At 47.2% G+C, this 14,587-nt stretch overlaps 1 protein-coding gene across 2 annotated transcripts in view; it reads left to right on the top strand.

The window, feature by feature from the left end:
* The window catches only part of FBXL13 (F-box and leucine rich repeat protein 13), a 310,049-nt gene that overhangs the window by 26,269 nt on the left and 269,193 nt on the right, over positions 1-14,587 (top strand). For both annotated transcript variants that reach the window (XM_029617147.1, XM_029617148.1), the window contains exon 5: positions 9,241-9,395. In XM_029617147.1, the coding sequence (XP_029473007.1) occupies positions 9,241-9,395 (155 nt within the window). The remainder of the gene's footprint in view (positions 1-9,240; positions 9,396-14,587) is intronic.

Raw genomic sequence — 14,587 nt, 5'->3', positions numbered from 1 at the left:
CCACTTCAACTTTCCTTCAGTCTATAGACAGACAACAGTCGTGGTCTCAGTCCTTTCGAGGGCAGCCGATCCATTCCTCGGTGCCAGTGGTAGGGGGCAGACTTCTCTGTTTACAAGGAATGGGCCAAGATCACGTCGGACCAGTGGGTCCTCTCTGTGATAAGAGATGGCTTCGCTTTAGATTTTGCACGCCAACTGCATTAATAGTTTCTGGTCTCTCCTTGTGGCTACGCCATGAAGTGCCAGGCGGGACAAGCTGACGGTGCAACGTCTTCTCGACCTGGGGGCCATTGTGCCAGTTCCTCCCTCGGAACAGCGCACAGGCCGATATTCCATCTACTTCGTGGTGCCAAAGAAGGAGGGGTCCTTCCTTCCCATTCTAGATTTAAAAAGGGTAAACAGATGTCTGAGCATTCCAAGGTTCCGTTTGAAAACGCTCCGGTCTGTGATCGCGGAGGTACATCCTGGGGAGTTCCTGGCGTCTCTGAACCTCACGGAGGCGTATCTCCGTGTAGGCATCAGGAAGGATCATCAGCAGTTCCTGAGATTTGCAATTTTGGTGAGACATTATCAGTTTCAGGCTCTGCCCTTTGGTCTCGCTACAGCGCCCAGGACCATCAAGATCATGGTAGTCGTGGCAGCCCGGCTGCGCAGAGAGGGGTTTTTGGTACACCCCTATCTGGACGATTGGCTGATTCGGGCAAAGTCAGAAGCTTTTTGCCAGGAGGCGATCCGGCGGGTGTTGCAGCTGCTGAAGGCGCTTGGCTGGGTGATCAATATGGCCAAGAGTCACCTCATCCCCTCCCAGTCTTTGGAGTATTTGGGAGCTTTGTTCGACACTTGGCAGGGTCAGGTCTTTCTCACGACCAACAGGATTGTCAAGTTGCAGAGGCATGTGCAGTCCTTGTTCAACAAGTCCCAGCCCATTGTTTGGGATTATTTACAAGTACTAGGATCTATGACTTTTACTTTGGAGCTAGTTCCCTGGGCCTTCGCTCATATGCGGCCTTTACAGTCAGCCTTGCTTTCCCACTGTAATCCAACCTCTGAGCAGTTCCATCTGGTTCTGCCATTGACAAACTCCCCTCGCTCCAGTCTACATTGGTGGTTGATCAGGGACAATTTGACCAGAGGAGTCCTGTTGGTGGTTCCGGATTGGACAGTGGTGACCACAGATGCCAGTCTCTCAGGCCGGGGTGCAGTTTGTCTGAGGACCTCTGTGCAGGGGCGGTGGTCTCAGGAAGAATCGCGATGGTCCATCAATTGGCTAGAGACCAAAGCAGTCCGCCTCGTGCTACAAGTGTTCCTCCCGTTGATCGAGGGGATGTCGGTCAGGATGTTATCCGACAATGCGACCACAGTGGCTTACATCAATCGTCAGGGAGGCACCAGAAGTCGTGCCGTAGCAGAAGAAGCGCCCCTGTTAGTAGACTGGGCGGAGCAGCATCTCCTCAGCATAGCTGCAGCCCACATTCCAGGGGTGGACAACGTTCAAGCGGATTTTCTGAGTCAGCATCGTCTCGACCCCGGCGAGTGGGAGCTGGCGGACAAAGCCTTTCAACTACTCTGCGACAGGTGGGGCATTCCCCATATGGATCTAATGGCGACATACAAAAATTCCAAGGCCCTGCGATTCTTCGCTCGCTGCAGAGAACCAGGAGCGGAAGGCGTGGATGCTCTGGTTCTTCTTTGGCTGATGACGGTTCTCCTGTACGTGTTCCCTCCTTGGCCTCTTAATAGGCAAGGTGATCAGATGCATAGAAGGACACCCGGCGAACGTGATCATGGTAGCTCCCGAGTGGTCACACAGGCAGTGGTTCGTGGATTTGCTTCATCTGGCAGTGGATGGTCCTCTGCGTTTCCATCCGGCCCCGAACCTTCTAGCGGCATGGCTTTTGAGAGACAGCGCCTGAGGGGCAAAGGCTATTCCGCGGCGGTAGTCACTACACTATTGCAATCGCATAAGACATCTACTTCTTTGTCTTACGTTCGAGTCTTGAAGGTTTTCGACTCCTGGTGCGTGGCAAGAGAGATTGTTCCCACTCGTGCCGCGGTGTCCGATATTCTAGGTTTCCTTCAGGCGGATTTAGCCAAGGGACTGTCTTGTAGTTCGTTGCGGGTCCAGGCAGCAGCTCTTGGGTCTTTTTTTTTCAATTTATACTTTATTAAATTTCTTAATACATTTATAATAAGAAAGAAAAACAGGTAAATTTTGGAATAACATTACCAAAGTTTTAAACATACATAAAAAAGAAATTACCTTTATGTATTACCATTTTTAAGTTCTCAATCTGAGAAGCCAATCAAAAAAATACATTTAGGAAATATTCAATCAATTTTGAACACTTAGAGCCATATTTCTATTTAAACCAGTTACATTATCCAATGAAAGCTGTTATACGACCCTCATCCACCCTTATCAAATAGAAAAACTTCTAGGTGTGCAGGATCAAGAAAGACAAACTTATTCTTTTGATATACAACAATGCATTTACAGGGAAATTTGAGAAAGAACGTGGCTCCTAAGGAAACCACCCTCTGTCTCTTTGTAAGGAATTGTTTTCTTCTTGATAGCGTATCTCTAGAGATGTCTGGAAATGCTTGAACTAATTGGCCACAGAAGCTGAAACCTTTATTTTTTAAGTATCTCTGCATTACCAAATTGTTTTCTTGCTCCAAACCAAAAGCCACAATCAACGTGGCTCTTGTTTGGATGTCGTCTACTGACGCCTCCAAGAAAGATGTTAAGTTTGGATTTTCAACAGATAATACATCCATACCCCCTTCAGGTGCTACCCCCACTCTTTTCATATTTGATATGTAATATATCTTAGAAATTAACAGATCGTTAGATACACCCAAAATTTCTTTTGCGTATTTCTTAAACAGTTTCTGTGCTGATAATTACCTTGTAATAGGGAAGTTCAAAAACCTTAGATTTTTACTTCTTAAACTGTTTTTCAGTCCCTCTGTTTGCTTGTATATTATCAGAGTATCTTTAATAAGAATGGCTCCACTTGACTGCAGTGATGTAATTTGTGCTGCTGAGGCTGCACCTGCATGCGCCACACATTCAATACGCCTTCCATGATCCTTCAGCATTTCCTTGGTCTCATCAAAGAAATTTGTGGATTGGGTCATAGATAGGGATAAATTCCTCTCCATCTTTGTAACGGCTTTACATACATCAAGGAGTATAATATTATCAGGTTCAATCATTTCAGATTCTGATAATATTGGCAGATCAATTACACTCCCTGCTATTTTACTTCCACTCTCCTCAATAGCAGTAAGAGCCTGGGCTAATGGTTTATTCTCTCTCTCCTTGATAGTTTTTAAGTCCATCAAGCTTGGGGTAGTCATTGTGTCACTAATCCCATCACTGACTGGAAGTATGTTAGATAGCTGGTCATGGGCGGGACTAGTTGTCGCCCCCGACGAAAAGGAGATATCAGAAATGACTTCCCTCGAAGTCTGACTCACCCTTCCCACAAGATGAGTGTCCATCGGACCCTTTACTTCCTTTGATACAGGTGTGGAAGCCGCGATCTTCATCTTTCGTTTTTTCCCCATCCGTTTCCACAACCAATTCTCCCTCAGGGGCGCGCCCCTTTGGCGCACGGCTTCGGCTGTGCGCCGACAGCTGCGAGCCGACCGCTGCGCGCCGCTGCGATGCCATTTAAATAGTCGCAGTGGTGTCTCCTGGATGATGTCAGGGGGGTGGAAGTCAGGTCTCTATCTCCCAGGCTCAGTCCCTTGCGCCCCTCTCCTCTTGGGCGGCTCTTTCTCAGCAAGGCTTCCACTGACCTGGTGCTGCAACGCGATTTAAATAGTCGCAGAGGTCTCTTCCGGCTGACGTCAGGGGGGTGGAAGTCAGGTCTCTATCTCCCAGGCTCAGTCCCTTGCGCCCCTCTCCTCTCGGGCTGCTCTTTCTCAGCAAGGCTTCCACTGACCTGGCGCTGCGACGCGATTTAAATAGTCGCAGCAGTCTCTCCCAGATGATGTCAGGGGGGCGGAAGTCAGGTCTCTATCTCCCAGGCTCTAGTCCCTTGCGCCCCTCTCCTCTCGGCAGCTCTTTCTCAGTAAGGATTCCCTGGCTCTTGGGTCTTTATGCGGTCCTGTGCAGGGCGTACCGTTGGCCAAGCATCCAGATGTTGCTCGTTTCCTGAAGGGAGCGAGGCATTTACGTCCACTGGTAAGCTCTCCCTGACCATATTGGAATCTGAATTTAGTTCTCAAAGCTCTGTGTGCCCCGCCCTTTGAACCTTTACATAGAGCGACTTTGAAGAATTTAACGTTGAAGGTTGTCTTTCTAGTAGCAATCACTTCGGCGCGAAGGGTTTCCGAGCTTCAAGCACTGTCCTGTAGGGACCCTTTCCTACGAATCTCATTCTGGTGTCTCCTTGCGCATGGTCCCTTCTTTTCTACCTAAGGTTGTTTCTTCTTTCCATTTGAATCAATCTGTGGAACTTCCGTCGTTCTCCGATTTGGATAGGTCGGACCCTCTTTTGCGAGATCTGCGGAAATTGGACGTTCGCAGAGCTCTCCTATGCTATTTGGAGATTACTAATGAGTTTCGAGCCTCGGACCACCTCTTTGTGGTCTGGAGCGGCCCTAAGAAAGGTAACATGGCCTCTAAGACTACCATAGCTCGCTTGTTGAAAGAAGCTATTAATTCGGCTTATTTACTCTGTGGTCGACCTTTACCTGAGGGTCTTCAGGCACACTCGACTTGCTCTCAGGCCACCTCTTGGGCGGAATGCCAGCAGATTTCACCACAAGAGATCTGCCGGGCGGCTACATGGACATCCTTACATACCTTTGCGAGGCATTACAGACTTCATGTTCGGGCACCAGGGGTGGCTAACTTTGGGGAAGGTGTGCTTCGCGCAGGCCTCTCTGGTTCCCATCCCAATTAAGTGTTCGCTCTGGTACATCCCAGGAGTCTGGACTGATCTGGGTATGTACAGGGAAAAGAAAATTGGTTCTTACCTGATAATTTTCATTCCTGTAGAATCACGGATCAGTCTAGAGTCCCACCCGTTTTTTACTGTGTAGAGGTAATGGAGAGTCCGCTTCATCAGCATTGCTTTACATCTCATAATGTTATCCCAATTCTGTTCCCCTGTTTTGGGGTCTGGTTACAGTTGGGGTCCATGCTCTTTTTTTCCTTTTATGGTTTTTTGTATATAGTTAGTTAGCTTTTCTGCTGCTTTGACATTACGTAATACTGGCAGGCTGTGGGTGGCACCTAGGTATATATAGGGCAGAGGCTGTCAAACTTTATCTGTCTCCACCTGCTGGTGCGGGGACAAAACCCAGAAGTCTGGACTGATCCGTGGTACTACAGTAACGAAAATTATCAGGTAAGAACCAATTTTCTTATATGATGTCCAGAAACAGTATAAAGAGGCACAGGTTGTGAAGCCGTCATCAACATCTCTCATCCTCTGTCAGGCGGGAACCCATTTACATGGGCTCTTCCTGGGAAGCCAAAGGATTAGTGTCTTTGGTTGGGACCACTAGTGTGCACTGGAAGCTAGATGTCAAGTGAGGTGCCACACCGGTTTGGCCTCGCTTCTGAAACCTCTTCTGGAAGCAAATGTTGATTTGGTTGAAAAGGGTAATCAATACATCCAAAGATGTGGGAATCTCCACCAGCAAGTTCATCCTTGATTAGTGCCACTAAGTCTTGCCAAAAATAGGTCCCAGAATAAGACTAAGAGTGGGGGGAAAAATAATTCCCAGTTCCACTAATGGTAATAAAAATTGCAATAAATAAATTAAAGCAAAATGTGCACACTTGTATTTTAAGATTCTCTGATGTAAGTCAATGAAAAGGGAACCTGTCTAATAATAGCAATAATGAGAATTATAGTAAGGTAATATTATTTTGATTTATCTCCTGTTTTTGGTCCAGACAGGAGTCAATGTTGGATTCCTGCCTGGACCGAAAGCACAAAATAAATCAAAATAAAATTACCTTACTATAATTCTCATTATTGCTATTATTAGACAGGTTCCCTTTTCATTGGATTACACCCAGGGCTTAATTTGTGGGGGAATGTCGTGGAATGTGTTTCCACCACTTTTTTCAGATTTAAGGGCCAGAGCAATAGATGTATTCTCTGCTCCAGGCTCACCTTCCCTCCCTTCACTGTAGGATGCTGGGGTCCAGGTGGGGATCCAGCCCTTCCATTCTGCAGGGAAGAGGAGAGGAAGGGGTGATCCTGAAGCACACAGAGCAGAGAATAGCCATTCTGCCCCCAAATTCAGCCCTGTCCTCCTATTCTGCAGGAGAGGGGTTGGGGGGTTATCCTGAAGCAGACACTGCAGAGCAAAGAACAGACACAAAAAACGAGTTGAATTAGCACAAGTCTGAAACTGGTGAGCAGCAGTGCCAATAATTAAGGCTTCAGCCCTGGCCTTGAAGATTGGAACTACTGCTCATCAGTTTTGAATTTCTCTTAATTCAACACATTTAATGTGTCTGTTACCTGGGGATTCATTTCTGGCAGAATGACTGAGAATGGGTGTTCTGCTACCTTTTTCCTGGACCCGATGAAGCGGAGCAGAGCTGGCGATATAGAAACATAGAAATGACGGCAGAAGAAGACCAAACGGTTCATCCAGTCTGCCCAGCAAGCTTTCAAACTTATTTTTTTTTTCATACCTTTCTGTTACTCTTGTCCCTTTAAATAACATTTTTGGTTCTATTTCCCTTCCACCCCCGCCATTGTAGATAGCAGTGCTGGAGCTGCATCTAAGTGAAGTATCTAGCTAATTGGTTTGGGGTAGTAACCGCCGTAATAAGCAAGCTACTCCCACGCTTGTTTACCCAGCCTGTGCAACTCAGTCCTTGTTGGTTGTTTGAATATAAATCCTCTTTTCTTCATTCCCCCTGCCGTTGAAGCAGTGAGCTGCACTGGATATGTATTCTAAGTGAAGTATCAGGCTTGATTCGGGGTAGTAACAGCCGTAACGAGCAAGCTACACCCATGCTTATTTGTTTTACCCAGACTATGTAATTCATACGTTGTTGGTAGTTGTCTGAATATAAATCATCTTTTCTTCATTCCCCTTGCTGTTGAAGCAGAGAGCTATGCTGGATATGCATTGAAAGTGAAGTATCAGGCATTTTTGGTTTGAGGTAGTAACCGCTGTAACAAGCAAGCTACTCCCCTGCTTTTATGTGGATGCAAATCCTTTTTTCCATATTTCCTCTTGCCGTTGAAGCATAGAGCAATATTGGAGTTGCATTAACCGTGTGTATGTTTATTGAATAAGGATATTAATCTCCAGGTAGTAGCCGTCATTTTCGCAAGCCACCCCCATGCCTCTTCTCCTCATTCATATCCTCTAGCCTTTATGGATCCACAGTATTTATCCCACGCCCCTTTGAAATCCTTCACAGTTTTGGTCTTCACCACTTCCTCCGGAAGGGTGTTCCAGGCATCTACCACCCTCTCCGTGAAGAAATACTTCCTCACATTGGTTCTGAGTCTTCCTCCCTGGGGTTTCAAATCGTGACCCCTGGTCCTGCTGATTTTTTTGCAACGGAAAAGATTTGTCGTTGTCTTTGGATCATTAAAACCTTTCAAGTATCTGAAAGTCTGTATCATATCACCCCTGCTCCTCCTTTCCTCCAGGGTGTACATATTTAGATTCTTCAATCTCTCCTCATAAGTCATTTGATGAAGGCCATCCACCTTTTGGTTGCCCTTCTTTGAACCGCCTCCATCCTGTCTCTGTCCCTTCCAGAAATCGGTTGTGGCTCCCTCACGGAAATGGAAAGTGAAAAGTGTGTTTGCATATATTGTGTGCAAGAGAGAATGTGTGAGTTTTGGCGACAGAGAGAGTACCCGGCCGTTCACAATGTCCCTGGCCTAGCTCCCTCCCTCCCCTTCCAATCCATCCCCATTCCACAGTTCCACTTCCTTTTTGTCTACAAATTAAGCCCTGATTATACCACAGACTCTTAAAATGCAAGTGTGCATATTTTGCTTTATTTATTGCAATTTTAATTGCTGTTATTGGAAATGGGAATTATTTTTTCCTCTCTTATTTTTATCCTGGAACCTTAGTTGTAACACTTCACAGGCCGGTAGGCATTTGCCTTTGGGGTAATGTGTGTGGTTGTTCTGGCAGTCATACTGGTCCTGGAGAAAAGTGGAGTTGTAGTGGCTCATGAGCCCCCTGTGAAGGCCCAACCAGAAAGACAAGGTATAGCGTGAGCTTGTGAGACCACACAGGCCCCTTCCTCAGCGTAGTGCTTGTTAAAGTGAGTATGTCAAACTAACATGCAACCTCTGCTGGAATCACATGAAAATGTCTATGGCAAGAAAAGAAAGAACTGTGGTAATAGGAGGAAGCAAGATTGAAGTTGAACAAAAGGAATCAGCTTTCCTGAGACCCCGCTGGAGGATGACGCTGTGCGGGGCAGTGCATTCTACCATATGCTTAGGGCCCTTCATTTTCAGTTTAAACTGATTTTCACCCTAATTTTAGGCTGATTAAAGAGCAGCTCCAGAGCTGAGGATGCAGTGTTTCAAGGCTTCCTGCCACGTGCTGCATTTCAAGTTCCGCCCTCCACTTGTGAAAGCGCTCACTGAGAAGACTTTTTAAGTCCCGCCTCTCCTCCCCAGCTAGCCAAAGTAGCTGCTGTCTGGTGCCGCTGATGCGGCATATGAAGCGTGCCGCCCCCACCACCGGAATCCCTTCCCAGCTGGCTCCCTGGCCTGCACAAAAGAGGAAGTGCAGGAGCCACGATAAGCATGCTACCAAGGAAGGAGGGAGGCGGAGCCTGGAGCCATCACCAGTAAGGATGAATACTGTTGCAGTGGAGGGGGAGAGAGGGAGATTCTTGATGGGGGCAGGGAGAAAGAAGGACATGCTAAGTAGGGTAGGGTAAAGAGGGATATGCTGCTGAGTGGGTGGGAGAATCTGCTTAATATTGTTTCACTGTTCTGGCCTTTATCCACCAAAATGAACTTGAATATTTACCCCGAAAAATGAGTCTTTTTTTTTTTTCCATTGATTTTCTCCTGTTTTTGTTCTTGTCGTAATAAACCCTAATAAATTCCCACGAAATATTAAAAAAAAGCATTTCAAAAAACCAAAAATGAAGGTCCCTTGTATGCTCCGTATCAAGCTGCAGATCTCTGGATATCCTGTTCCCTGCTCAGGTGAAAGTGTGCCTTAAATATTTAATCTGTTCTTTGCTCTGTGTTTTGCTTGCAGCGCCTGGGTGAAGTATTGTGCATGCAGGAAAGACCTGAGGGCAGAGATGGAACAGAAGACAGCACAGGCAGAGAAACATTATAATTCAGTCCAGTTCCGACTGATAGTGCTGAACTGGAATGCCTGGGCGAAGTTTCGCAAGCAGCAACATATACGTAAGTTTTTTCCAGAGAACTTTACGGAATCAGAATTGCAAATCTTCCATGAAAGTAAATAGATTTGCCGGTGTGGAAACTGTTGGTCATTTCCATAGCGGCTGGGAAATTGATTTGCAGCTTGTTCTGATGAATCATCTAACGAGTCAGCATTTTGCCAAATCAACAGTTGTGTAGAATTTTTTTTTTTACACTTAGCATGCAGTTTCGTGGATGAAAAAAATGGATAAATGGGTCTTGAAGGACTAACGTGAGATGAGCTAATTTATGATTCTGGGGATGGCCTGGAAAAAGTGAGGCGATGCCTGGCGAATGAAGCATCTGAGGATATGACCCGTGCTCAGCTTTCCTAAGAAGCAGTTTGGCACCTTCCCTGAAGCAGAGGCCGGCTTAGTGGACCTTCACGTCAAATCTGGCTATATCACTCGAGATATTTCCCTGTAGATTTATAGACAGACAGAAACTGTGGCTGATTTCCTGACAGATGCTTCATATTTTTTTGAGAATCTTTAAATCCAGATGTGATGATAATCCCTGGCTAAAAGCTTTAAGGTGGCAGTTTTCAAAGAGCCCAGGTAGTTGTGAAGTAGTCGGACACTTTCAGTGCATAAAGTAAAGTGCGCCTACATGCTCTGTACCTGCTGTTCCTATTCATACCCCAGATCAGTCCAGACAAGTGGGTTTTGCATCCCTACCAGCAGATGGAGGCAGAGAGTAAAACCTTTCAGGCACTGCTACATAACCGAGAGTGCCATCTGCAGTCCCTCAGTATTTCTCTTTCTCAAGCAGATGGCTGAGATGCAAACCTGCAGACTGTTAGAAGTTTAAAACAAAAAAAATTTAAGTTTGAGTTAGGGAAGAAGACGGAATTTAGAAGAAGAGACACTCCCTGAGGTGTTAGGCACATTCGTGGGCCATCCCTCAGGTAGAGCCGGGTGAATTGGGGACTTGGTGATCTCTGTCTGATCTCTGCCAATGACATCTGGAGGGATTGATAGCCAGGGGCCTGGCTCCTTCATGTCTTCCGAGATCTCCTTTCCCATGTTGTCCAGATTCAGGGAAGTTTTTTTTTTCTGAGGGGTTCTTTGGCTCAGGAGCACTGTACTTTTAAGTTAAAAAAAATTTTTTTGGAAGCAGCAGCCTGAAGGAACGGACTGCTGGTGTGTGTTCAGCGGGAGTTGATAGCGCCGTGGGGAGCGTGAGTAATAAGTCTTCCTCAGAACCGGGGCTCCAGGGCTTTGCGGGGAGGGTGATTTGTGCTGGCGGCAGAGCTTTTTTGGCACGCACCACTACAGGCCTGCTTATCTGAGCGGCACTCCAGCCACGTGCACGTTGTTAATGGTGCTGACTTCTTAGCTCAGGGATCTTGCAAGGCTTGTGGTGCGCATTCTGGGCAGCTTAATTCAACCGAGCTCTGCAAGGATTGTGCATCCGGGGAAGAGGGCTCTTCCATGGAGGCAGTTAGCAGGAAATGAGTCACCAGATTGGCAGAGCCTGCAGCAGAGGCCTCTGAGGAGAGTCAGACTTTGATGCAGGACTCTGAGGCATGCGATAGGAAACAGACTATTTCCAGGATGTCCAGGGACTCCCCTCCTCCACTTTCTTCCATGGTGACATCAGTGTACCAGGGTGGGGAGAGGGAGTCTAATGGGAGAGTGTAGGACGAGGAATTTTTCACCAAATTTTATCCTGCTCTTTCACAAGGCCTATATGGCTAGGAAGGGAGCAAGGAGGAAGCAGCCCCTGAACCAGCAACCTTTTTGTCTTTCCAAGAGGGCAATGGTGACCCCCAGCTGGGGGTTTGCTCAGGCTCTTGGGCCCTGGACGATCTTCAATACAGGGCGAAGGAGGATTCTAGTGATGTCGCTGACTGGGATGACCTACAGGAGGATTCGGTGAATAAGAGTCCCATGGATGCAATCCAGTTGGTGATTCGGATCCAGATCCGGAGGCTGATAAAGATGTCCCTGACTCGGATATTCCAGTGGCAGAAGGAGATGACCTGAGAGTTGTCTGTTTGTTCAGGAATGAGGAAGTGCAACATCTTATTCCGCAAATCCTGGGTGAATTAGGGATTAAGGTCACTCAAGAAGACTCAGATAATGAAGGGGTGCACCCGGTTCTGGATGGACTGTGGGATTTACCTAAGGTTTTCCCATTACCCAAGAAGATGAAGAAGTTAGTGAATCAGGAGTGGGATTCTCCTGAGGCAGGCCTAAAAGTTGGCAGGGCAGTGGTGAAGTTATACCCTTTGACAGAAGAGAGCTTGGACCTGTTGGGGATTCCAAAAATAGAAGCTGCGGTGTTGGCGGTGATCAAAAAGATGACCCTCTCAGTGGCGGGGTTGTCCATGCTGAGGGATGCGCAGGATCGTAAACTGAAGATTCAGTTAAAGAGAATGTTTGAGGTTTCAGCTTTGAGTCTTCACACTGTGATATGTGGTAGTCTGAGGCAGAGGGCCTGCATATGCTGGGTGCAGCAAGCTCAAGAAAAGGATTCTTCCTGAACAGCCAATTCCATGCACCCTGCCCAGTTGGAGGCCAGAGTAGCTTACGAGGTGGATGCGCTGTATGATTTGGTTCACACGTCTGCCAGAAATATGTTTTCAGCAGTTGCGGCTCGCAGGCTCTTGTGGTTGCAAAATTGGTCAGCGGATATGTGGTCCAAGTCTCAGCTCTGTAATCTTCCCTTTAAGGGAAAGCTTTTGTTTGGGGAGGATTTGGACCAGCTGATGAAACATCTATGGGAGATAAAATGGAATAGATTGCCAAAGGATAAAAAGAGTGACAAGAAGAATTTTCAGCCCTGTCCCCATTTTAGGCATATGAGGAGTTTTTGCTTCGGCAAGAATTCTTCAGTTTTGGGGCAGAAACAGATCTAGGGAAGCCAGCAGTCCTTTTGAGGTGCCCGCAGACCCTCTAGGGAGTCTTCTGGTCAGGGGGCTGGAGGAGTAAAGTCTACACTGTTCAGCTTGGAGAAGAGTCGGCTGAGGGGGGATATGATAGAGGTCTTTAAGATCATGAGAGGTCTTGAACGAGTAGATGTGACTCAGTTATTTACACTTTCGAATAATAGAAGGACTAGGGGGCATTTCATCAAGTTAACAAGTAGCACATTTAAGACTAATCGGAGAAAATTCTTTTTCACTCAACGCACAATAAAGCTCTGGAATTTGTTGCCAGAGGATGTGGTTAGTGCAGTTAGTGTAGCTGGGTTCAAAAAAGGTTTGGATAAGTTCTTGGAGGAGAAGTCCATTAACGGCTATTAATCAAGTTTACTTAGGGAATAGCCACTGCTATTAATTGCATCAGTAACATGGGATCTTCTTAGTGTTTGGATAATTGCCAGGTTCTTGTGGCCTGGTTTGGCCTCTGTTGGATACAGGATGCTGGGCTTGATGGACCCTTGGTCTGACCCAGCATGGCAATTTCTTATGTTCTTATGTTCTTACACAATGAAGTTAGGATGGTCCAATCCTCCGTAGAACCTGTGGGGGGAAGATTAGTCTGCTTTTATGGGGAGTGGCTCAAGGTCACGTTGGACAAATGGGTCCTGGATGTGATAAGAGTTGGTTACACTTTAGGATTTTCGCACCCAATCAGAGATGCCTTCTTGGAGTCTCACTGCTCATCCCAAAGTAAGCAAGAGGCAGTGCAAAGACTAGAAGCAATTGCTCCAGTACCACCGGTCAAGCAAGGACGGGGAAGTACTCAATTTATTTCGTGGTCCCCAAAAAGGACGGCACTTTTTGGCCCATTCTGGATCTCCAGAAATTCAATTTGGCATTGTGGGTTCCGCACTTTCGCATGAAAACATTGCAAATGGTGATATCAGCGGTTTGCAAAGGGGAGAGTTTCTGGTGTTGTTGGACCTGACAGAGGCCTATCTACATATTCCCATATGTGCGGAGCATCAGAAGTTTCTGAGGTTCATGGTTTTAGGGCAGCACTTCCAGTTTTAGGTGCTTCCTTTTGGGCTAGTGACAGCGCTGCAAACTTTTACGAAGGTGATGGTAGTGGCGGCCCTGAGAAGAGAGGGAATTTTCGTTCACCCTTACCTGGATGACTGGCTCATCTGAGTGAAGTCGGAAGAGGAATGCTCTCAGTCAATTTGATGGGTTATGGAGAGGTTACCATTGCTGGGCTGAGTGATAAACCTGGCAAAGAATCATCTAGTGCCGACCCAGATGTTGGAGTACCTGGGAACACGTTTTGATATCCGGCTTGGTAGGGTGTTCTTGAGTGGTTAAGTTGCAGTCGCAAATTACTCCCCTGTAACGCCTCTCAGTGCCCAAGGTCTGGGATCATTTGTGAGTGCTGGGCTTAAAGGCTTCCATGCTGGACTTAGTGCCATGGGCATTTGCCCATATGCATTCCCTACAGAGAGCGCTTTTGTCCCATTGGGATCCATTGTAAGAGGAGTATCATTGGCCTTTGCCACTGCAGGCGGACAGCAGATCCAGTCTGTCCTGGTGGCTATCTCGTCACAATTTGAAGAAGGGAGTGGATCTGGAAGCTCCAGACTGGGTGGTGGTGACCACAATGCCAGCCTCAAGGATTGGGGGGGCGGTCTGTCAGGGGTGGATGGCTCAAGGTATTTGGCCACTACCCGAAGCATCATGGTCCATCAATCGACTGGAAACGAGGGCAGTTCACAAGGCACCTTTGTCATTTCTTCTGCTGGTCCAAGGAAGAATGGTGAGAATTCTCTTGGACAATATGACAATGGTAGCGAACATCAATTGTCAGGGAGGAACGAAGAGTCGCAGAGTGGCTCTGGAGCCCCAGGAGCTGTTTGCATGAGCAGAACAGCATCTCGAGGGAATAACAGAATCGCACGTTGCAGGAGTGGACAATGTACAGGCAGATTTCCTCAGCAGAGTGCAGCTAGACCTGGGGGAAAGGGAGTTATCCTCGGAAGCCTGGGAGCTCATTTGCATCTGGTGGGGCAGCCCCAAGTTGTACCTGAAGGCATGGCGCAACAATGCCAAGGCGACCTGTTTCTTCAGTTGCAAACTGGAGGTCAGTTCTGAGGGGATAGATGCTCTAGTTCTTCCATGGCCGAGAGGGATCCTGTTGTACATGTTTCCTCCTTGGTCTCTTGTAGGCGGTGTATTGTGGTGCATAGAGGGCCACCCAGGGAAGGTGGTTCTGGTGGCTCCGGAGTGGCCATATCATCCGTGATTTGCAGAT

This window comes from Rhinatrema bivittatum, chromosome 9 (assembly GCF_901001135.1).
Source record: "Rhinatrema bivittatum chromosome 9, aRhiBiv1.1, whole genome shotgun sequence".
Classification (NCBI taxonomy): Eukaryota; Metazoa; Chordata; class Amphibia; order Gymnophiona; family Rhinatrematidae; genus Rhinatrema; species Rhinatrema bivittatum.
The sequence above is the reverse complement of the archived record's forward strand: the minus strand, read 5'-3'. Positions and strand labels throughout refer to the sequence as shown.